Raw genomic sequence first — 25,185 nt, 5'->3', positions numbered from 1 at the left:
TGGATGGATGGATCTAGAGGTGGCTTCTGGCTTTCAGCCTCCTGACAGTTGTGTGACCACCCTGGGTGTGCAGACTGAGCTACGTGTTTCTGTGTGTGGCTATCTTTTGGATCCAACCACAAGATGCCATGAAGCTTGGGAGGGCAGCAGGCAACAATAACAGCTCTTCTTCCTCAGCCACTTCAGGCCATTCTGATTCAGGAGAGGATAGAGAGTTTAGGTTTCACTTGCCCATGAGGCTGTTAAAATTTGATAGGCCTAAACTGTAAAGAAAGTAGCAACTTCCTCAGGTTGACGTCTGTTCAGCAGTCTGAAAGCAAAGTGTTGATTTTAAAAAACACTGTACAGTTATTACTTTGACCATTCCCATCCCTTTTTCTTCACACTGGGAAGAAGAGTAAAGGTTGAGTTGTTGTTGTTGAAAGGTTTGAGCAACAGTGGAGCCAAAATCTTAAGTCATCAGAAGGAACACACTGCACTACAACAGAGCTGTGTTCGTTTTGCCAGTCATCCCATGAGGAGGAGGAAGTGCTTTGAGATCCTCACCAGTAACCCCAGCTGAATGTTACTCGGGACCACCCGTAGCTCAGTCATAGTAACTGAACTTTTGGGAAGGGAGTAGCAGAGGGTGCTGTTAAACTCCCAGTCCTTTGCATTGGTGTGCCCATATCAAAATCTGGATTCAGTTTAAATCATCAAAATAACCTCTCAGTGTTGCATTGAAGATTCTAGAAAAGTAAGCTGAAAAACCCAGTGAGACTTCAGAGTGTATCTTGGCATTAAAATCGTGAGATTAAAAGACACTCCTTATTTCTAGGGCCTGACTCATGGTTTTTGAACGCTTGAGGGTGGCAGTGCTAGCTCCTATGGTCAAGTAGCATTATAAATATTTCAAGACTGTAGGGCACAGAGCTGTGCCAAATATTTTTCTCACTTTTTTTTTTTTTTTTTTTTTTTTTGCTAATTCCTGAAACAAATTTTTGCAGATCTCCCATAACCTGGGTTGCATGTGTAATTCAACAACATGCTAAACCTCCAAGTTTCAGAAAGTGGTGCATCAAATCCAAGTATTTAAATTGATTACATAGTGAGCGAAGTGTTGCTGACTCTCTAAAAGCTGTTTTACTGGGACATGGCATATGCAGTTTCATATATGTGTGGTACAGTGAATTGCAGAGCAGCTGGCGTGCTGGAGACCTTCAGAAATAAACAGTACATGGCATGTGTAGTAGAATTTGACTCTGTTAGGAAAATAAGTAGGGCAAAGTGGCTGGTTATTAACAGTGGCTCCAGCTTCTGGTGGCAGCGCAGGCAAAACAGAAGAAGGGGGAGTGGTGTGGAAATCAAGTGGGATTTGAATAATTCTTCCTGTCTGCCAGGAAGCCCTCGGTGCTCCGAAACTCGTTCAGCCAAGTCGTAAACGAATTCTCCTCTGACAGATTGCACTCTGGGGAAAGCATTTTTCTATTAGTTTTCATGAGGCATTGCAAGCTGCCACGAGCGCAGAGCGTTGAAGGGCGGAGGGGGCTCTCGGTGGAGGTGTTTGGGAATGTCTTGCTCTGGACTTTGTCGGAAGCTGGGATGCAGAGTGCCGCAGGCGAGGAGCCGGCACCTCGTCCTCACACCGCCCTGTGGCGCGGGGTCAGCGCCGGCAGTGGGGGGGAGCGGGCGGCGGGGAGCATTGGCCTCGCGAAGCTCTCGGGCGTGATGTGCCAGAAATGCTGAACCAGGTCCCTCTGTGCTTTAAAATAAGGACTGAACATTTGCTGCCTCTGATTCCTGAGTGTGAGGGTGTGAGCAGCTTGCCCGGGGCCTTGCTCTGTGCGGTGCTGAGATGGTGAGGTTGAGCGCTGTGGGTGGAAAGGACTGGTTGGTGGGTCTCTTCTGCCTGCAACATATCCAGGGGAAAAAGATGGAGGAGGAGTATGTACGCTTACATCTGCAATTTGTTCATCATGAGTGTGCTGAATCCAGCCTGCTGTGCCACATAGAATAAGCCCTTTAACAAATAAAGCTTTGGGCTTCCTTTGGCCTTCAGGAATTCCTGGGCCAACTTCACTGGTTTCTTCTGATCGAGGAGACAAATCTTTACCCAGTGAAACATGTATATTACTCCAGAAAAGCTCATTTGCTTGTTGTGTTTGCTGTTTTTTTAACAATTACGCGTCCTGTGTGAGAAATTCTTGGAGGCAGGAGATGGATCATATCAGGCAAGATCCTGAGGAAATATCAGAATTGGTAGCTATGTGAATAATAGCAACCTGAACCTCTCTGGAAGATGTGCAGGAAATAAATTGCTTGATTTATAAATTTATAATACTTTTAAAAGGCACTAAAATGTAAAGAAGCTGGAAGAAGTATGTAAAAGGTCTGTATGATGGTGCATAAATATCTGGGCTAGGCCCAGTCACTATGAACTGTATGGGATTGTAATATAGGGGAAACTCATGATTTCTCTTTCTGAGAAAGAATGTTGTTTATGATATGTACTTAATGTTTCCATATGCTATTGTTTAAAATGAGGTAACTGAGAGCAGAATGTAACAAGCGTTTAAGTACAGTATTCCACAGTTATCACTGGGACATAATTTTGATTGACTATCTGCATGTCTAACACATTTACTTTGAAAACTCAATTTCGGCATAACAGTGGGCTTTATATCATAAGTTAAACTAGCTTTTGGATTTTTAACTAATGCATTGTAGGAAAAAATTGAATTAATTCATTCCCCTCAAGTGAAACTCTAACCTTAATATCTTTTCCTTTCTTCATTTGGTTCACTCTTTATATACAGGACTATGACAGCTGGCATGATGCCTCCTTTTTGAACTGTGCCATTTAGCATTTCTGGCAGTGGGATACATGTGGAAAGCTGTGTGGCGACAAATCTGTTTCTCATACCTTTTATAGTCTGTCTTTCATCAGATAGAAAAATTTTAATACCCCCTGAACCTTCCTCCTTTAGATCACCCGGACAGTAATTTACTCGAGCATTTCCCATATGTTGTCTCTGGATACAAAGCTCGTGCTTTCCACTTCTGCTGGGCTGCAGAGCTCCACTGGGGTGCTGCCTCATCCCCAAGCTTCTTGGGGCACTTCCTAGTACACCCCAAACATGCATGCTGCAGCTAAGTGAGATGATGCAAACTTGTGGAAAGAAATTCATCCTGAATCTGAAACAAAATCTGAAGCCAAACTTGGAAAAATGCTTCACTTTGTGTATTTGTTGCAATGCTGTTGATGTTTCCTGTGTATCTTAGCAGAGCTTCATGAATTTCCTGGTCAAAGAGAAGCTTGCCTACAAAGAGTTACTGCTTAGAAAAGCAAAGCTGAGACAGTCCTGTTTTTTCCACATGTTAAAATGTATTTTGATGCTAGTAAATGAATATTTCCATAAGTGATGAATAGAAACTGTTTTCAAGTGAATTTTCCTTGCTTTCATTAATATGTCTTGGCTTCAGAAACCTAGAAACAAATGAAGAGTATGACATAGAGCTGATTTGGCCATTGAGTGCATATTTTGTGTTTTTTCAGGCTGCGTGAGGAATTTTGTGTTGTTTGTGGGAAAATACCTGACTCTAGCCAACTCTGCCTATTGTGCTTTAAAATATAAGCAGGTGCTGAATTCTGAGCTCTTGGATGTGCAGGTTTTGGGATCCATACACACAGTCTTGGAGCTGTTGCCTACTGTAAGCAATCCCCATAATGATTTTACCTTCGACTCCTTTTTGTCTCTGCTTGGGTGCTTAATACTAACTCTGCAAGCAACAATAGTTCATCTCCAAGGGTACCAGTTGGAGCTTTCTCCATGTGCCAGTGTGCACACGAGCTGCAATACGAAGGGTTTTTCTGGAGTTGGAGCAGTGGGAAGTGCCGAAATGCTGCTCGGAGGCCCCGCCTTTGGTGAACGGATGGTGGCTGTGCCTGGAGGAAAAGCATGCAGATCTTTTCTGGCAGCAGATGGAGAGTCTTGTGTGAAAGCTTTACCTGGCTAACCACCTTTTAACATTTATTAAAATACACAGTGTTGAGCCCAGAACTTCAACATTTCGCTGGTTTTTACTCAGTAAATGTTTCTTTGCTAAAGGTACTTTTTTTTTTGTCTTTACTCTTTCTTTAAAAGCTCTTTTTTTTTTTTTTTCATGAAAAAGTTGAAATAAGAAGGTGACTTTATACTTGCAAACATTTCTTGCCGTTCCATTTCACTGCTGCTTTTGAATGCTGCCAAAACTGTAATTTGCTTTTCTTCTTGTCTCTTGTCCTCCAGTTGTTCTAAGACTTGGAGCTCTTCTCAGACCTCAAATATTTTCACACTGGAAAAAAAAAAGAAAGTCTTAGATTATTTGAGCCAGGCTACCAAAAAAAAAAAAAAAAAAGGCAAGGACCACAACATGAATGGTCACACCCTTGAAGGGAGGATGAGACAGTGTCTTTCAAAAACTCTTCCTTATCAGGAGGTCACTGAAAAACTTACTTTAGTTCTTCTTAATGAATATGTTTTGAGTTATTAGTGTACTTTGAAAGTTTTAGGACACTATTTTATTTTGTCAAGACTGTCTTGAAGTTCTTCAAAGCCAATTCTTAATTTGTTGCAAGGATTAAGCAGACTCATGTTGACATAAGTAGACTTTTATCTTTATTTCATTTTATTGTAGACATAAAAAATGTGTATGTGTCTGTGTGTTTTATTGTAGTGCTGCAGAACAATGAGGAGAGTGATGTTGCAACACCTTTTTTTTTTTTTTGTTGAAATACAAGCTGACCTGCTGCCAGCAGGCACTGGAAAGCTGTCATGAAAGACATGGCTGAGGGAGAAATAAGAGGTGGTTTCCTGAGTACAGCTTTTTATTGATGCATACCAGGCTTTGAAATAGAGGTAGTAACAAATACCTACAAGGGTCACACCTTTAAAGAATTTTCAGCACAGCGCTGTTACCAAAATCTTCATTTATATATAAGTGAGCATTGCTGTTCAGTTTGGGGCAGATTTGGTCTCTGTAAGCACCCCTCGCAACCTTTAGTCCAGGATCAGAAAACTTGCTCCCACGAGAAGCAGGATCTGTGCTGGCATCCTCCCTGGGAAGGTGTCACTCGGGCCGTGTCCTGTGGGGCAGCGTCATTCCTACCGTGGTTCACTATGGCCAGACCTTCTACTTTGCAGCCTCACAAAAAAAGGCTGATGGCTAAATTGTGCTTGAATTTACTCTGTATACCAACCTAGTTTGTGTGTCTTCAAGCCCCTTCTGTCACTGGGGTCTCAAACAAGGAGGGCTGAGTTCCATCTCTTTCACTTTTCTCCTTGGGGTTGTTACATCCTGCATGCCTGGCGGAAGCGCCGTTCACCTGTCCCCCGAAGCAGCAGCGGTCTGCAGCGTCTCAGTGCTTCCTTTGGTTCTCCTGTGGCCCTTTCATGTGACGTTTGTGTGCAGATGGTGGCATTGCTGTGGAACAGCCTGTCCCTTGTCCGGCCTGAGCTGGGTTTCTGTGCAGCACACCACGTGTGTGCTGCTGGAATGGGTGTCCCAGTCCCTCGGGCACAGCGCTGGCATTCTCCTTTCCTCTTCGGCATTTTCATTTCCTTGCAGGACTGGCTGAGGCCCAGGGGAAGAACCTGAGCCATATGTTCTTTGCTAAGTATGCTCATGGTGGGCACCTGCATGCTTTTCTTATTTCTCTGTTAAAATGAGGCTTTGGTTCACATTTAGAAAGCAGTGAAGACTGGGAGTCTATAAATCGCAGCTAAATTCAGTTGCAAGATTATTTTGTTTCACTTATTCACTGTAAAATTTATCTCTGTTCAGCCAGACCCTTTGCCAAGCGCCTGTGGCATTTTTCACTGCTGTGGGATACTGTTGCACCTCTGGATTTGGATTTTAGAAGTATTAACAAAATGCCTTAATTTTTAAAACCCAAAAGCTGTGGCGCTCTGCTTTGCTTCATCAGAGAGGTGGAGATGAAGCTCAAGGTTTGTCAAAAAGCAGAGCTGTAACATAATCTATAGGCAGCATATTAAAGTGACGTGACAGCTTGATGTACCGTGGTTTTAAATAACTTGCATTCATCTCCCCTGAAGTACTAGATGAAAGTTTAGACCCTTGCTGAGCAGCCCACACCAGTTGGAACTTGCTGTTCCACACGTAGGTTCTGGGGTGTCTGTGTCCATTTTGGAGGCTTTCTGCTATTAGTTGCTCTTCCATTTCTTTTTTAAGAAAGGAGCCACCAAGTTAAAGTTTTAAGTCTGAAGACAAATCTCTTGTTTCCTATGCTATATCTGTCTGTAGATAAATAACTGTGAGCCTTTTCATTCCTGTTCCTTCCCACCCTACTGTCTTTGGTCGCACTAAACTGGGCTTGAGTGATCTTATTTTTCTTCCAGATGTTTCATATAGGGGGAAAAAAGTGTTTGACACAAATTAGTTTTTTTGGCCGTCATATGAAAGTGCCTTGACTGGATCCTGTTTAAAATTTGAAAAAATATTTCAAAGTAATCATGCAGAACTAAACCAGAAGACTTCTATGCCAGTGAAGTTATTGTTCCATCAACCAGAAAAATATCAGATTAGTTGGAAAAATAAATAAAAATGTTTTTCACTGGGGTCAATGTTGGTGAGATATGTGACTAGTACTAATTTCTTAATGTAGTGTGACCCAGAAACTAGGAGGAGCTTGCCTGGGGTTGCCTTTGTGATGGTATGTATTTATGTAGTTCAGAACATTACTCAAAATTCTTTTCCAGTCTTGGGGTGTTTCCTCTGGCATTGCATTTATGGTTCAGAGCTTCTCAGCCACATCTCCAATATAGGAAGGCATAGTCTTAAGCACTGGCCTGAGTCACTGTTGCCTCAACGCTGCCATTCCCCTGACCCCAGGTACCACTCCCAGGCCCTGTGCTACTGCCACTGCTCATTGGTTTGCATGTTGTGCTGAAAGAGCAGAAGAATGCTCTTCATTTTAATTTTTTTTTGGGGGTAATACCATCAGCTTTTCAGTTACTGTTATGGATATGTGTGTCCTAAAAAATGTGATTTCCCAAACTACCTGTAGTAACTGCAGGGCTTTGCGTTATTAAAGTGTCAAGTTCAATTATATAAACTGGAAGTTGGAGCACATTTTTGTTTCGATTTGGTGAGGTTTGCATAATTCCACCCCAGGGATATAAGAGTTTCCACAGCTGTGCTGGGAAATATGCTTCCATTTATCACAGACCTGTGTTAGATTTGGTGCTGTAATAGGAGCTGCTCTGCAGCATATCCGACTAGTCACGCTTAAATTAATGAAGATTTACTTCCTGTCATACCTTTCTTTTCTTTATCTTCTTATGCACCTTTTTATATGCAGTGGTCTGGCTTGTCCTTTCTTCTGGGAGCTCTGACTAGCAGACTTTGATGAACATGACAAGTTATTTTGTTTTCTAGCAGATTGTACTTGATTGCTGTTGTTCCAGCCTGCCCCTTCTGCTGTTGAGTTGCTGTATCAGTCTTGTACTCCTCAGGATGATGGAAACCAGCCTGCCTGTGTCTTCTCTGCAACAGGGGGAGGAACGACAGCTATTTTATGTTGAGTGAGCACTGTGGTTAGTGTTTAGGAAGTGTGTGTGACAGTAACAGAGAAGCAGGGAGGTCTGGCATAACCTCAGGCAGGTTAATCATTGTATATGTTGTCATCTGAATGCAAACTTGCAACTGCACTGGGGTTTTCATACATCTGTTCCTTATTTTTTTTATTATTATTTTGGTATAGACTGGAACAAAAAAGAAAGATTGCATTCTGCTTTAAGCTTTGTTTATTCAGAATTTTTCTCTTCTTTCACCCCTACCCCCCGGTTTAATAGGAATGTGGAAGAAACGCTTTCTGCCCTGGGACAAATCTTGTGCTGCTGTAATTTTTATAAGTTTTCTGTTCTCAAAGGCTTGAGCTTCCTCATTCCAGTTAAGCAGGGCACGTAGAAGGAGTGAACTTGTGTTGCAAGTGCATCTTAAGGGCCTGAAAGGCAATTTCTTCAGCAGTTGTCTTAAGCGGTATCATGCTCTTCAGTGTGAGTCATTGCTACCCAGCACAGTGCTGCCAGTGCTGGTCTTCCCCTTGGCACATTTGGTCGGTTTAGTTAAGGAGAGAAGCACTTCACAGACAATTAAGCTCTTTGTGAAGTTCATGTTAGTAAGAAGCTCCTATAAATGGGAGTCTTGAGGTGCTCCAGGTGCACTGGAGTGGCAAAATACCCTGAGGCACTGTGCGTGGCTGGGCTGTTGGCTCCCATGGATGAATGAGGGCCTGGCTCCGTGGGAATGCTGCTCTCCTGGCCATGCCTTCCACAAACTAGTGAGGCAAACACCTGAGATGGAGACTTTGAAGTCATAAGGGACTGGATGGAGACTTTGAAGTCATAAGGGACTGGTCCTAGTGTGAGATGGGAATTGTTTTTGTGATCGACACAAAGTTGTATTTGACCAGTAGCTCTTGATTGGGCTAACAAATACCAATTTATTGCTGCCTAAGTAACTTCTTAGACTAGCAGTAACAGTGGAAGCTCACACACACGCATATGGACAGGGGAGTGTGGGACTGACCCTGTTACTGCTGCTCCAGTCAATGACCATACTAGTGAGAGTGCTGAAGTACTCATATCCATCATCTTCCGCATCTGCTTAACACGTTTTTGCATTTATTTGGAAACATTTACAAGACTCCAATTCATTCCCTTCCCCACAAGTCCTAGTTTGAACACTGGTACTTCCCAGTCTCTAGGAACACATGCAGTGTGTGGCCCTGGGGGAGACCGTTGCCTTCTGCATACTTATGTGAACACTGAGCCTTTTGTATCAAACTCTTTAGAAATGCAGGGGAGGTCTAGCTTGGATATTAGGAAAAATTTCTTCATGGAAAGGGTTGTAAAGCACTGGAACAGGCTGCCCAGGGAAGTGGTGGAGTCACAATCTCTGAGGATAGATCTATAGATGTGGTGCTGAGGAATATGGTTTAGTGGTGACTGGCAATGCTGAGTTAGTAGTTGGACTTGATGACCTTAAAGGTCTCTTCCAACCAAAAAGTTTCTGTGATTCTGTGATTAGTGCAGTCATTGTCTCGAGACTATGGTGCGAGGTAGAAGGCTTTGGGGACTGTCTTGCACTGGGGGAGAAGGTGAAGTATAAAATTAATTGGTTGACATCAGATCTGTAAGGGCATGTCACCAAAGTGTCTTGCTAACATCTCTCTCAAACATTGTTTAACATCAACTAGAGTTCTCTGTAGAAATGTGCAGTTTGGTGTTATAGTCTTGTGGAGGGCACTCAGACCTATGCACTGTATTTCTGTAATGGCTTACTCCCTCAAATCCTTCCTTGAGATCAGAGACTATCAGTTGCATGAGTCTTTTCTTGTGGTAAGGAGCAGAACTCCAGGTTAGAACTGCAAATGCCATGTCAGTTCATGCTCCAAGTAATTTATGTGTTAGAAGAAGGAACTTTCGTGTCTTGTTGTAATGTCCCGACAGGACACAGGTCCTTATGTGAATGGGAAAAGAGAAAAGCTCATAAAGCTATGCTAACCTAGTATTACCCTCACCTTGTTTCTAAGTGGAAATGAAGATAAGTTTTTGAGAAGATGTTTTAGTGCCAAGGTTTCTAGCTTTACTAATTTTCCTGCTTGGGTCATGTTTGTTGTCCCCTCTCGCTTGTATGGCTTGCTTTCATTCTTTATCTCTGCTTTCAAAAAGCAGTGGAAAAGCAACTTCTGTAATCTGCAAGGAGATTTGAATGGGATAGCAAGGCTTTGCTGAGAGAGTCTGTGTTTTATCCAAGGTGAAATACTGGCCCTGATGGAACTATTGAATAGTAACTTTGTTAGTGCATTCTTAATTTTTGGTTAAGAAGAGGTTGTGGAAAGTGGTAGTCTCCCCTTCAATTCTTGTGCCCATGTGTCTGTTATTTGAGTTGGTTATTGTAGCTTAGTGCACAGAGATCAGAATACTCTGGTGTACAAAAATGTATTATATATTTCTCCAGTTAGTGCTTGAAAAGGTTTAAGGACAATCTTAATGGAAAGCTGGAGGAAAAAGAAAAACCATCTCCAACTATATTGCAGGCCTTTCTTGTTCAGGATTCATATCTCACCATCACTAGTTGCATGACTTCTACTGAGTCACGCAGTCCTTTCAGTAGGACAGGAGTCCTACTGACTCATGCTATAATTGTGCTAAATTGTCATTTAAGTCTAGCAGTTTAAGAGACAGAGAATGTACCCTGTGCTCCTCACAAAAGCAGACCTTTTAGTGGATCATAGGTACAGACTGTAACTGAACACTAGGGAGAGGTATGAAACACTTCCAGGCCATTTCAGGGACATGAGCTTTAAATCTATGATGGTCTCCCTTTGGTAGGTTGCAGATTAATTTTGAGATTAAATTAATTTAATTTTGAGATATCTGATGCCTTCTAATAGGTGGCTGGAGAGGAATGTATGATGCTGTTAATTTCAAGAAAGGCATGATGGATGGCTTTGTGAAAACCTCAGACCCTTCTGTAGCTTTTTCATTATCCCACTGTACCCATTTGACTTTCAGAAACTGATTGAATAAAAATGATATATTTCTGAGGAAAAAGCTTCCCCCTAAAATTGGCTTTGTTAAACAGGCACTAAATATTCAAACAGTGCATTTTAGGATCAGAGCGACATGAACCCTTGCTGTCACCAGCTCACATGACATGAGGACATTCCTTGCCAAAGGTCATTGGCTGCACATTAAGTCTCACTTTCTGCTTCCACGCATGTGGTTATTCCTGCCTTCCACCTGCAGAAGCAGGACTGCAGATGCTGCTGCTCTTTGGGAATTGGTAAAGTGCCCCTTGAATGGTGCTCTTGGGTAGGAAAGAATCAGACCGTTCTGGTGACCCTCTTGATTCTGTGATGGCCTTTGAATAACGCATGGTATTCTGCCTGGTGATATTTGTGGAGGGGCTAAATGGACAGGACTGACTGAAATATTTCTACCTTTTTTTCTTTTTCTATTATGTTCCCATAAAATTAAGATGGAGCCTTAGGAAAGTTGAAAACTGTTTGCATTCCCTCCCTGTTTCACCTGTTTTTTATTTCCTTAGATGTGATAAAGAAGTAGAGTTTACAATAAATATTTAGGGTGGATTTCTTTTTTTTGCATCTTAATTTTGAAATGTCCCAATTTTAGTTTTTGTGATACAGAGCTTAGAGATGATGACATACAAATGGGAAGGGAAGGTTAAAAAAAAAAGTCACCAGAGACCTAATGTGACTACCAGGCTCCATTTTACAGGATTCCTCTGCAGGTCCTGGCTTTGAATGACCAGACACTATTCACTGTGCAGGGACAGCCTGAGAGCAAGTGATAGACTCTTGCAGGGAGTAAATCTGAAGGGCTGAGTTTTCGTCATAGTTTTTTTCAGAGCTATCTATTAACCAGCCTTATTCATTGTTCAGTTGTGTGTGTATGACTTTTGAATCTCCAGATGTCTGAGCAAGAAAAAAAAAAACACGTCACAGCATAACTCAGACTTCAGGTTCTTATAATTAGCAGTTGCAGTGGAACTTTGAGCAGCAAAACTCAAAAGACTGTTAAAATACAGCAGTAAGAAATTCAGGTAAAATTCGGATGAAGTTCAGTGGCAACAGGTACACTAGCATTTTCCTCTCTGGAGCTCAATTAAGGAATCTTCATGTGAGTTTATATTCAGTCTTAAAAGTCTGCAATGCATTTTGCAATCAAATGGTAAAGAGAATTTACTTTAAAATTAGGGTCTTCATTTTGCAGTCAGAGTATTTGTCCTGAATAGCTTCTTATTTTCTCTGAGACAAATACTTTTTATCATGTGCTGCCTAAAAAAAACAAACAAAAAAAAGTTGATAATCTTCATATGGTCATCTCACACAGGTCCCCAGAGAGGAAAAATGCCTTTCTTCCTGTGTAGATATGTGTGTTTGTAAAATATTTATACATAAACATTTACTTAAAGAACAAATGTGTGTAACACCATGTATAGTAACACATCTAGTGTTTTACATACACATAAAAATAAGTGTATGTATAAAAACCCGCCACCTGTGACTGTATAGGCAAATCATATAAAAGTGATGTTTAAAGTCAGGTAAACTGAAGCAATGTGGGGTGTGTGTGTGTATATATATATGTAATTTCAAAATGGAAAATTAAACTTGAAATTGTTATCCATTCCCATGAGCTTTATTAGCTTGCAATAAAGAGTTTTGTGTCTTAGCTATAAACAGCTGGTATGCATTTATTAAACAATGTGCAACTCCTTTAAAATGTGTCTCTTATTTTCTGAGGGTTTTTTATAGGGCTTTTTTCTGCAGTATTTTATAGTTTGAGGTTTTAGCCAATAAGTGTCTGGCTTAAAATAAATGTCTACCACAATATTCCCTTGACATGTAAAAGGCAAGATACCCACTAGGATATACTAGTGTCTCTTATTTCAGTTTTATTTTTTTGTGCTAGTAGTTTGCATTGGACTAATCCTGAGAAGTTCTCTCTCCATTGTGTTAAATAAAGGCATATACACACAGGACTGTGCTTTCACTGATCTGGAGTAGGCCTCAGTGTCATTAGTGTGTTAGCCATAGTTGGTTTAATCATTACTTTCCTTGCAGAAAGCAGAGCATGCTTATTTATCTGAAGTTAGTTACTTCTTTCACATGTTTAAGGTTGCCTTTTTCTTCCACGTTACCAAAGGAATAGGACATAAGCATTTAATGCCTTTATACTTAAAATGTGAACCCTCTGTTGGTGTAGCATCGTTGAGTTGGAGAAGCTTCTGCACTTTGATGCGTTTCTTCAGCACTTAATTTCTGGGTGCTGAGCTGCATGCTCAGAGGAGAGCTGGCTCTGAGTCCTCATTTTTTTCATCTGCTGGTTATAACGCTAACAGAATTTGCTCACTTTTTTTTTTAACTGTGATTCCTAAATGTGGCTAAACTTTCTGTGGGGAGCAGGGTGTGGCAGCTCTCATTGCTGTGCTTTGGTTTCATCTTGAGAGTGGACTTCTGTAGATTTTGCAGAGTGGCAGTTTGGGACGGCACTCCGGTGAGCTGTGCTCCCTGGACAGATGCTTTGTGCCAATAGGCAATACTCCCAGTGTCTGAACTTGCCTCTTTACTTCTGTGGTGGAGTTTATCATGATCTCATTTCTTTGAAGCAAGTGGTTTGTTTTCTACATGTTTATGCATGCCTGGTTTCTTTCTGGATAGGATAAAGTGAAACAGTGCCGAGTGTATCATGAGGGTTTCAATTTGTAGTAGCGTTTTCTTGCCACTGGCTGTTTTTGTCAGATCAGTTTTTGGTTTGTGCTTCCCCACTTAACTCTCTCTGCTTCTCTTCTGTGTGTAAGATTGCTTCATTAGTTGCATTTCTTTCTCATTACTGCCGCGTATGAGGCTCTTCCTTCTCCTGTGTATGGAACTCCAAGGCAAAAAAAAAAAAAAACAACAACTTAAAAACCAGAATACCATTAAATTATACAGCATAATACATTATTTGTATTCCTAAATTGGATGTTCTGGAAAGCATGGGGTGATTGCATCACATTTGGTGCAGAAAAGGTATATCCCATTAAGAGGGACCATGAAAACTTTATGAAAACGAGATGACACAAATTGGGCTACTGAGGTTATTAAGGAGGTGGATGTTCAGTTAGCTGAACTAATTTTATCATCTGTAAATGAATTAAAATAATCCTGTTTGGGAAGGGAGGAAGTATGCCATTATATGCTCTGCAGACATCTTCATATGTATGCCCTTTACAGTATGAAAATTAATTTCTTCTGTGGAAGAAGCTGCAGTCAGTCCCTTTTTCCACTTCAGACTTAAGCTCCATTAAAGAAAACTAACTCTGCTTTGTTTTGGCTTTGTTCAGGAGGCCCCAGCAGTAAAATTTACTAAGTAATTTTCCAAACGGTTTACTCCAAATGAGACAGGCACTTGAAGCTTCTGATCTGATGTAAATCATACAGCTCCTAAGGTGATGCCTAGTCAGCAGTCCCAAGTAATTGCCTGCTTCGCTTGTGGAGTTAACTTGTGTTGGTCATCCAAAAAAAAAACCCCAAAAAACCCAGAAACAACCAACCCCACAACTGGAGAGCAGACTCTCCAGAGTTGTAGCTTCCAAAAGCTAATGCAGCCATTCAAAGTTTACATTGCATTTCTAGCTACATTTTCATTCCATTTCCTCTTTCTGTCTCTCTGAGAAATTAAGTGGCCGGTAATTTTTACCCACTGGCATATAGCCTCCCAGGGAGAAATCTGGATTAGTTCTGTAAACTCTCTGAACAGAAGAGTAACTTTCAGAGAGGACAGATGGTTAAAATAAATAGGGGTCTAAGGCACACTGGCAGCATGAGAATACAACTGAGCTCCTTGAAACAAGGTTTAGTGAAAGCTACTAATTTAAGGTCTTAAATATGTGCAGACATTCTGGCACGTGACCGTAAATAACTTCCAAATAATTAAGTGATGGAGAAGCATATATTTTTTTGGAATTGCCCACATTCTTCTTGCAAATATGATTTCAGTTATGATCTCTGAATTATTTTGCCTTAGTCCTTTTGAAAATCTTTTTTTTTGATATTGTGACATTATTTCTTCTCCAAATCAGAACATTAATTGTCTCCTGATATGCAGGAAATACTGCCCGTCCAATCCCAGTGACAATCATTACACTTCTTTGTTCTCTTCAGTGCTTCAAGTGGCTTGGAAAAGCAAGACCAGATTCTTGGTCTTGTTAAGTGCCAATAGAGCTACACTTGCACGGAGTAGTTGTTTTATTCCTCGTGCAAGGGGAGTGTGAATTTGGACTCCTTTTAATAGTCCTTTGAATTCCAATGGGCATTTCCACATTTTAAGTTGTATGTCAGTACCTGAATAAAATGCTTAAGCTGTTTGTAAAATACATGAATTACATCAGAATTTATTGCTGTATATATAGTTAACGGCTAGAAATTAAAGATGAAAGCACTTTTTGTGAAGTTTTTTCCTCCTTTAAATCCTGCAGCAGTTGGGCTATCATAAGGGAAGGAGGAGAGATAGCAAAGGTGAAACCTGCTCATGGAAGAGTAGACCTGCAAGGAAACCATGATCAGTCAAGCTGTGACAAGTGGGAGGTGGCACCAGCTAATAACCCTTCTGGCACTGGCATGCTAAAACTGCTCATGCTTATTAATGACCTGCTCTGGGGCAAGTGAGGGAAGCTGAGGGCTATAGCTCCATTCCCCTAGCATTCCCCTTGATCTGTTCAGTGTTAGTTGATTGAAAATTAAAAGAGCATGTATCCAAAAGACTTATGCAATGTGCAGTTACCCTGTTTTATAAACTTAATTTATATTTTTGGATCCTTTTCTGTATCAACACAATTGTGTGTAAGAGTAACTTATGCTACATGGGGCCTCTCCTGGTTTTAGCAGCTAATGTCCTCTTGTGCCTCTCTGCAGGTGTGTAGCTCCACATTTGGTGCATGCAAGGATGGATAGAGTGATATGTGTGTGTGTATGCAACAGTTCATCTGAAGTGCAAAACCAAGTCAATTTTTTTTTTTTTTATGGAGGACATTAGATAAAAGTTGCAATACAGTAAGAGAGAAATTTTGAGATGACAGGGGATTGACACTGTTTGTCTTTTTCCTAAAACGTGAACCCACAGGCATGCTCAGCCATGTTTGTGTGGAGGGAAAACTCAAACTTTGTGTTAGTTTTTGTTTGACGCAATTTCTGAGTGTGGTACTACAGGGTTACATTAAAATATGAGCTGTTGTCAGTGGTACTGCTGAGGGTCAGTAGCCGAACTGAGAATGAAATATGAGAAATGGTTTTGTGGGTTCTTTGCTAGCAAAATAGCTGAATGTTTGTGGGCTCTCCCCATCCTTTCCCTGTGGGCTGCAGTGAGCCAAAGGCTTATTTTGGGTCTGTGTCAGCCAAGCAACTGCTGCACGGCAGTGCAGGAGCTGCTGTGCGTGGAGGGAAAGGGGTGAAGCCAAGCCGGAGGACCTGGGAGGACAGGTATAGCCAGGGCTGGGGTGGTATCAACAGCCTGACCAAGAAGTGTGGGTGATACTTTGCCTTACACTTTTTACTTGTGCATTATCTGTAGTGGTTATTGATGTGCTGCGCATGCCTTAGGTTACAAGTTTATAAATCAGTCTGGGAGCAGAGTTAATTTAAAGGAGGGAAATGAAAACATACAGGAGTAAACAGGAGTACAGCCTTGTGGAGGGAGCTGGGGACAGGGCTTTCTGTCCTGGTGGTGGTACATAGCAAAATACTCTGGTAATCAAATGAGTTTTTTGACCTAAGCTAATTTTGATCTGTGCTTGGTTTGAGGAAAACCTTTAGCTTACTTGCAGGACTGCCTCATAAGCCCTTTTATAGCTGATGGTGTCAGCGGTTTCCACTGCAAACCCTGCATTAGGGTTCTTATAACTCAGCCATATAAATTTTATCTGGACTTTAAATTTGGTATGAATGGTTTTGATTTGGAAGCAAGTATTGAGGCTTGCTGGCTAATCTGCTGGCTGTGCGAATAATACGACTGTGAGGAATGTGATACAGCTCTTGGTTTCCATTGAGTGCAGAGGAAGCCTGTTTACCACACAGAGCAGGTGCTCTCGTGGCTCTTTTTTTATTTTCATACCAGGAGTAGTAATCTGGACCCTAAATTGTCTCCAAGCTGTTGAGAATCTGGAGTGTAAGCTGGGTTTTTACTTTCTTCCCGTGAGGGGAGGAGGTGAGGAAGGACTTTGGCCTTGTTAGGTAGGACGCGCTGGAGCCCAGATCACGGTGTTCAGGTGTCAGACCCAAGCACTTGGTGCTGCTGCCCTTCTGTGCTGTGTGGTGCTGGGGCCTCCCATCAGGAGTCAGGTCAGGTATGTGCCATATGTGTGAGGCAGCCAGTGCAGCTAGGGTACCCCTCTTTGTGTTTTGGGGCAAGCTTGTGTTCTCCAAAAATAAAGGTCTTCCTGTCTTGCAGCGATTCACCAAAGGAGTGCTTTCTGTCCTGCTTTGAGCTCTACGTACATTTGAGAGCACCCTGATAATACACTGGCTACTGGTGCAAGGTGGTACTTTGGTCAGGTGAAATGAGGCTAGGGATAAACAAGGCAGTAACAGGTAATAAGTGTAAATATTAACACAATGTGTATTGTAGCAAAGAGATAAAGCCTCTGTGGCTTGATCTTCTGTGTGAGAAGGCAGTGTGTTATCTGATAAGAGAGAGGTTGCCCAATTGCTTGTTTTGTGATTCTGCAAAATTCTCTTGCAGTGTTCTTTCTGTACATGGGTGTGTTGTGTTTTGGTTCTTTACTTATTTAGAACATACTTATTTAGAACACTTTATTATAGGGAAGGATGTAGACTGAAAGAGAAACAAGAGTGGTGACGATACAAAGATCATTGTTAGTTGAGTTCTGATTGGATTATGCGTGCATTTAAACCCAATTGCTATAGCCAACCTCACGTCAGAAATGCATGAGGAGTAAAAATTAGGCTGATGTCAGATAGCCCAGGGAGTTTTAAATTGGGATCAATGACTTAGGTTCTGAGAGAAAGTTGCAGATGGCCTTGAAGGATGTTTGTGTGACGGGAGGAACGTTATTTACTGTCAGACTGTGAAACAGTTTCTTTGGTAAAGTGGTTGTGATGCGCTATGACACAAGCTGGTGGCAGCTAGGATTGACTTAAGGCAGGAAGCTTGGAAAAGATAAAAGGCAGCTTCCATCTCTAGTCAAACAGACCTTTGTCTTACGACTAACTTGAAGTTCAAATACTTCATTTATTACTGCAAAAGAGTTAAATGATGAAAGAGATGATTGAAAGGTTTTCTTCTTATTCGTGTGAGAAAAAACGGCTACATGCTAATTAGAGATTAATTAAGCCGCAAATGACATTGATTCAGAGATAGATGCACATGAATGTGAGCTCATGCATTTTTGCTAGAAAGGCTCTTTCAAAATATCTCATTACAGCTTGAGAGTAAAAGTAAAAAAAAAAAAGGCTATTTTTCTTACATTTTCTTTTTCTAATGTTGGTTACTGCAAACCCAAATAATAGGGTGGCTAAAATTTAGCTTTAAAAGCCAGTTATATTCCAGTGTGTTTTGGGCTGTTTGCTTTCAAAAACCTGAAGCATAGAACTAGGCTGAGATTACTTTTTATACTGTTGCTTTTGAAATTCATCTTGGATCAAAAACTGCTTTACTTTTAGCTCCATTTGAAATGTATTTTAGGATGATATTTGCAGTTTTGGTATTCTGATGTTTAAAACATTTTATTTTATTCCCCCCCCAAACAAAAGTGAAGTCTAGTATTAGATGAGTGATTTTATTTATGTTTATTAGAAAGCATCCTGAGCATCTCTGTATGGCCTAGGCTGGCTCTTGGCTTCTGGCCATGAAGCTGATTGCTGCTGAGGGGCCGAGGAGAGGTTTAGCTGCTGGGGGCTGTGGGAGTGATTGGCCTCAGCAGGTGCCTGATCATGAAATGTCTCTCCTACTTGCCTCCCTCTCTATCTCCAAATGAGTTTCCCAAAGTATAGAGATGAGGAATTATGTAGGAGGAAACATTTCTGGTTTGGCAATTTTTAGCTTTAAACTCTGCTGGGTAGCATAAAAAAAAAAGTCCCCTCTTTTTGTAGCTGTAGTTCATGCTTGATTTGAAAAAACTTGCCTCATACTGTAAGTACAGAATTAAAATAGTTCCATCAAGGATTTGAAGAATATTTGTGGTGTTTAGCAGTCAGTTTGATTCATAGGTAGCCAGTTTTATAATTTTAATGCCATGCTTTTCTATGCATACATCTGGTTGCATTGATTCTATTTAATTGCACATGTATGGTTAATAAAGGTATGTTTTAAGGATGTGTTTTTTTTCCAACTAGGGACTGAACATTAGGTATTTCTTTGCTTTTGCCTTTTGGCATTTAAGCATAAGTAATAACTGTAGTTCACTGGTGACTGATACCAGATAATTTTACTTAAGCTAAGGTTAAATTACCAGTGTAGGAACAAAATCATTTATATCTTCTGCATCTGTTGGATTTTTCAAAATCTAGGTGAAAAAAAGTGAAATAAATTGAGTTAGTTTCTATTGTGACAAGGAATCTGTAGTACAATTCTTTTAATTTTGGTTTGAATATTTAAAGTTTTGCGTATGTAATCCCCAATATGTGTATGAATTTATTGTTTGTAATGGCAATGGACAGTTACAGAGTCTAAAAAGTGTTGAAGCTGAGGCTCCTGAGGTATGCAGTCAGGAAAAGATCCTTGTTTCAAATGTTCCAATTCCTCCTGCTGGGTTCAATGTACATGGTTGTTTATATACTTGCTCTTGTGATTATATTCTCTATGCAACTCTTCTCCTTGTAGAGCTGTAAAACTCTGCCCTTGGAGCATTGGTCCCACTTCATTATGAGTGGTTTACAAGCCATGGATGGTGGGTGGTACTCTCAGGGAAGACTTGTGTGTTAGCTGAGATTTTCTAGAAGTATCAACCTTGTCTCTCTTGGTTATTCAGACCTCTTATCTGAAATCAGTAGGTGTTACTTGAAAGCCTTCTCTACTCTATCTAGATAAGGAGATTACTCTTCTGGCATCCCTCTTTGTGTGCAGTTCTTCACACTCTTGCCCATTAACTTGTTTATTCAGATGTGTCTCTGATAGCCTCACTTACAAGGCGGATTCAGTCCCCGGCCTGCACAGCAGGTCCTGTGGACATAGCCAGGGGCTCATCGTGCCTCTTGGGACCTGTCTGTTTTTTCTGCTTATCTCCAGAGTGCGCTTTCCAGCCATACTGTTAAGGGATTTTCAGCTTGGTATTTTTCTGAAATGATTTTACAGCTGTCTCCCATGTGTACTTGCAAAAAACTTTCATCCCCAGTAGGCAGAAGTTTTAAGAGGGACCTGTTGACAGTCAGGTCATTAGTTGTGGCTTGTGTGTTGGCCATCAGAATCAAATGAAAAAGTTGTGGTTTTTTTTAAAAATTTATTTATTTTACACCCATCCCTCCAGAAAAATATTTACCCTGAAACCTGCTTTTGAAGTCTCCTTGCTGAATGGGTGTAGGTTGTCTTTTTTTTTTTCTTTTTTCACCACAAACTTTGTGTGAGCATGGTGTGCATTTGTGTATGTTCAGAGAAAGCTTTTATTCACTCAGGGAGTCCAATCACAAAGCACAGCGATCTGTTTGACCTTTAGCTTTTAGTGGCTTTACATTCCTTTCCCTTTCCCAGCCCTTGCTGCCAAATGTCAGCATGCTCCAACGTATTGCTGTAGGGATCTGTTTATGGAAGGTTCTACCCCTCACCCAAAGGTTTGAGGAACTTCCCTATAAATAGCTGCATTGGTCATAGCTTTCTATATGTGTGTGGGATTCCCTGATCTCTGTTTTATAGTAACCAGGTCTCTTAGCTCAGAACTTGGATATGAACACCAAATTTTGGAGAAATTTTGGCTTTGTTCTTGAAGCCTTTTGTTAAAGGGTGCACTGTACAAGTTGTAATTCTTACGAATTTAGCAAGCTAAAAGTTTTTCTGAAACCAATGCATCTTTTTCCTTTGGTATCTAGTTTTCTTCCTTTCATGGGAAGAAAAAGCTACCTTCTTCTTGCTAGGCTAGCAAAAACAACAGCAAAGCTAGCTTTTACCAGCTTTCCCTTGTTAGCACCATTCAGTTTCAATGCTGAGTAAAATTGCTGTATAGACCTGTAATGCTGAGGGACTGGTCCCTATTATGAGTCTGAAGAGAGAACAAGTCCTCTTGCATCTGAGGCCTCCTCTTTCACAAGAATATTGTGTTTGTTAGCATAGGATTAACACCAAATGGAATGTTTTTTTCTGGTTTTGTTTAAATTTTTGGCAATAGTTGCTAAGGATTGCTACTGAAAATGTCTGTGGGACATGGGCTGATGTTGAAAAATGCCAGCTGTGATCCACTCGAATGTGAAATTTCCTGCTTTCAGTCTGGACATTTTCAAATGATCCTTTTTTTGAGTATTGCATTTGCATTTGTGTTACAGCATTAGGCAATACTTTTTCCTCAGTTAAAGTATTTGTCCCCAGATGCCATCCAATACATGTGTAACAGCTGTCATGTGTTATAGTCTCTGAGATTTTAGGACAGCCTTAACCATATCAGGTAGGCTGATGGGACACTTTCCACTGTTGATACAGAAATGCAAAGACTGAGTCTCTAGTGTTTAATGTATTACCACCCCTTTGCCATAGACAGTTTCCAAGACCTAGCCTCACTTCTCCTGTTGGAGAAGTGTCAAAACTGGTGACTGTACGTTGCTGTTGGTCGTTGTCAAAAGGAATGACAAGGAATGAAAACTTCTTGGTCTCTACTGAATGAACTAAGCCAGAAGCAGTTAAAAAAACCAAACCAAACCAAAAAACCAACAGAGATGAAAGCTGCTTTCTGATTCCTTTTGAGAAGCCACTTGCTAGAGCTCAACTGAGGCCCAAGGTAAACTCCACTTTGGGAATTAAAGATGAAGTAGTTCTGCTGTTTGCAGCACCTCCCTAAAAACGTAGCAGTTTCTTCAAGGAGCAAACTCATGCTTACAGGCAAAGGAAGGAGTTGTGAGGTTTTGTATGCAGAGCACAAGCAACCACAGCTTCTCTGCTGTAAGACAGGAAATACATCTGGAAACACAGGGAATTTGCACCATCCAGGACTGCTCTTTGCAGCCAGCTATAAACTGATCAGCAGATGGAGGACCAGGGATGTATATCAGTGCATAGATCTTACCATGGGTGCTTTATTTCTTGGGAAAGGAGCTAGTTGACATTCAGTGACATCAGATGAAAAGATTAATTTATTTTTCAGTTGAGGTCAATAATGTGCACTTTACAAAGGTTTTTGTTGAAAGACTAGTTAATTCAAGTGGACCACAGGCAGTTGAGCTGAACTTTGGCAGTGACCTTGATCAAAGAGGCCGACTGCTTAAGAGGCTGCTCTTACTCTGGTCTGAATATACTGCAGGTCACTGGGGGCTGTGAACTTGCTGAGAGAAAGGCAAAACAAAGTCCTGTAACTGGTCTGTCTGTGATGTTGAACTTCTGACTCTCTAGTAGGTGCAGCTGGGGAAAAGCCATCTTCTCTATTGATGAAGCCTTCCACACATGTGACCAGTCATTGATAAATACATAAACTTTGAAGAAGATGAAAAATGTAGAATGGGAAAAAGCTGGTTTACATCCTTGCTCTCAACTCCTGTGAGAAAAAATCCTCATATTTGAAGAGAGAAAAGGCTGGAACCTGGCATCCAGGACGCTGTGTGTGCCTATCCCAGCTTGCATCTCTTGGTGAATGTGCACAGCTTGCAGCAAGACAAGTAAAAGTGGAGTTTGATTTTGAAAAGTAGGCAGTACTGTGTGATGCTGTTCCTGTCATTCAAGTGGAAATAAGAACAGGAACTTATAAATATTGCTTCACCAGAAATAAACCTAGCGTGGCAACTTTCGCCGGGGCATACTCAGAAAGGAGAAAAGATACGATTTAAAACCATGTTTTCGCTGTATGAAACAACACTGTGAATGAAATAATGTGGTCCTGCATTCAGAGAATATAAATATAAACCATCCAAGTTTCTCATTTACCATTCTTGTGATATTTCAGCTTAATGATGGTGGCAAGGCAGCCCAAGCACACGTGGGGATAGGTGATGTGGTTCTCACCATTGATGGGATAAGCACGGACGGGATGACTCACCTGGAAGCACAAAACAAGATCAAGGCGTGTACAGGCAATTTGAACATGACTCTGCAAAGGTAAGTTACCTTTTTTTTTTTAAGAATAATCTTCATAACAATTGCTTGGAGGATAAAAACATGTAAGTTACTTCACAAAGTACATGGAGTTAAGTTGCTAGGATTGAAAGATGTGCTGCTGTAGCCTGAAATGCTTCTTTATTTATAGCATTTTAAACCTAATTATACAAGTCAACAAAGACGTTTTCAGAAGGCTGCTTTTGTCACCTGCTGTACATTGAATGAAATCTAGTTTCTCTTCCTTTTGAGCTTCAGTTTTGTCACCACATTTAGTTAAATTGTTTTTTTCTAGGCTTTTTTTTTTCCTCTCTCCTTCCCTTGACTGACTAGGGGTATTTCTTTTTTGGGTCAAGTGCCACATCGTCATTTTTAGTGGCAAACGGAATGATGGATTTGAGCAGTAAACCCTTGAGTTACATGGATGAAAATACTGCAGCTCAGAGACATGGAGAGATGTTTCCCAAAACAATACTACCGTTCCACAGAGTGGCAGCCTCCCTTTGCTAATGGCAGCATGTACTATAGAATTTACAGCTTGGTCCAGTCTCATCCCTGAAACATACAGTTTATTGAATCTCAGCGTATCTCTGTTAGCCTGGGACTCTGTTTGGGAGGGGAGAAGGGAACAGGAAGCTAACGTGTGGGTTATTGGAACTGAAGCAGGAAATGCAAGCAAGAAATTCCTTCAGGCTCTCAAAACTCTCCCAGGGCTAAATACTGGCTTTTATTAGAAGCCTGCTATTTTTATTTAGTGATGTGAGTAGGATTGGCCTCTGAAGCCATCACATAATGAGAACCATCTTTTCTTGTTATCAAAGAAGGCACCAGCAGCTGCACTCCATGATTGCTGTTCATGCCTACCTTCAGCAGTGCAGAGTTCATTGATGAGTGTTGGTTGAGGCCCTCAACAGTATCTTCACCAGTTGCTACCTTTTCTGGCAAATTAACCTGCCCTTAACAAAAGGACCGCCTCTCTCCTAGAGTTCATCAGTACAAGAATAAAAAGATGATTTGGTTGTATGTCTGACAAATGGGCAGGTCTCTAGGGTAGTGGTGCTGATTCTCAGCCCTAAATGCATGATTGTGTGAGTGCTTTCTTTTCTAAGAGGCTACAGTTCTGCTCTGCTGGTTGTTTCTTGTTTTTCCTGTTGGCCTTCTGTACTTTGATCCTTGGCTACCCTTAATAAGGGATTCCCTTTGCTCCCTCTCTGAGGAAGGGAGTTTCTTGTGATGTGGTTCATGCCTAGGGCGTCTTCTCAAGTGAAACTTGTAAAGGTGACATCAAAAGTGTTTTGATGAAGCAGAGGTATAATACCAGGTCATTAGAAGAATCGTGCATTGTGTCTATTGTGTCACTTGCTTTTCTGTCTTCCAATGAGACAGACAGGTTGTTTAGAAACTTTCCAGGAGCCCACTGAGTCACTCCAGCAAGCAGCTGGGAGCGTGGGGATTTGGCCCACTTTCTCCTGTCATTATAAATTGATGGGCAGGCTTAATATCAGATATAGGAAAGGAACAGAAGGTGTGTCTCAGTCAGGCAATAACTTGTCTGAGGCTGCTTCTGGTTGGGTGTAGGGATGAGTTGTTTGAAAATGGAATTAAACACGCTCTAGTCCGGTCCCTTCCTGTTCTCGCCCTGCGTGCCCAGTGTGGCATCTGACTCACCAGCGTCAGCTACCTGACAGCTGAAGGCTAAGCCAGGATCAGACTAGCAGGGATCAAAGGAATAGCCTCTGTCCCAGCATCTGGGGGTGGGACAGATGTCCCCTCTCGTGGCTCTGCCGGTCTGCAGCCTCATGATCTCAGCTGTTTCGAATTCTGCCCAGATCCCATGACACCAAAGCCGTAGACAGCGCTCTCCCAGCTCCTCTGCCTCTGAAAACTTCCTTGCTCTGATGGCTCTTTAGCAGGAGATGTGATTTGCATGTTTATTTGTTCTTTATAGCCTGGAAGAGAGTGCTTCCTGGAGTCAGCTAAATGCAGATGCTGGCTGCCCATGGGAAGGATGGCTTGAGAGTATAAATAGGGTGGCAAAATAAGCCATTCTAATATTGAGGGATCTCCACAGTTATATCCTTCCATTCCTGCCTCTTCTCCCCCCAAAAAAAACAAAAACAAAAACAAACCAAAGCTCAAGAAAATATTTTGAGCTATTATTGTTCACATGCAAGTTTAAAGAGATGCTGTCAATGTAAAACAATGTTGGCCTTCAAAATATGAGTTGGTGCCATAGATAGGAAGATCTAAGATATATCTTGTTTTCACTGTTTTTAATTATCTTTACACTTCTCTGAGCTTTTATCTACTTCCACACAGGCTACTGATGGTTTGAACTACAGTGCAAGACTGTTGAAGTTTGTCTTGGGAAAATATATAAATCCTTAGATCCTGC

At 41.2% G+C, this 25,185-nt stretch overlaps 1 protein-coding gene across 1 annotated transcript in view; it reads left to right on the top strand.

Moving 5' to 3' along the window:
• LOC103778302 (PDZ and LIM domain protein 5-like) overlaps positions 1-22,797 on the top strand; it is a 37,888-nt gene extending 15,091 nt beyond the window's left edge. The window contains exon 2 of the mRNA XM_008945884.1: positions 22,642-22,797. Within this exon, the coding sequence (XP_008944132.1) occupies positions 22,642-22,797 (156 nt within the window). The remainder of the gene's footprint in view (positions 1-22,641) is intronic.
• Positions 22,798-25,185: the final 2,388 nt, after the last annotated feature.

This window comes from Merops nubicus, unplaced genomic scaffold (genome assembly GCF_000691845.1).
Source record: "Merops nubicus isolate BGI_N331 unplaced genomic scaffold, ASM69184v1 scaffold2908, whole genome shotgun sequence".
Lineage (NCBI taxonomy): Eukaryota > Metazoa > Chordata > Aves > Coraciiformes > Meropidae > Merops > Merops nubicus.
Note: the sequence above shows the minus strand (reverse complement) of the source record. Positions and strands in the feature narration are given on the sequence as shown.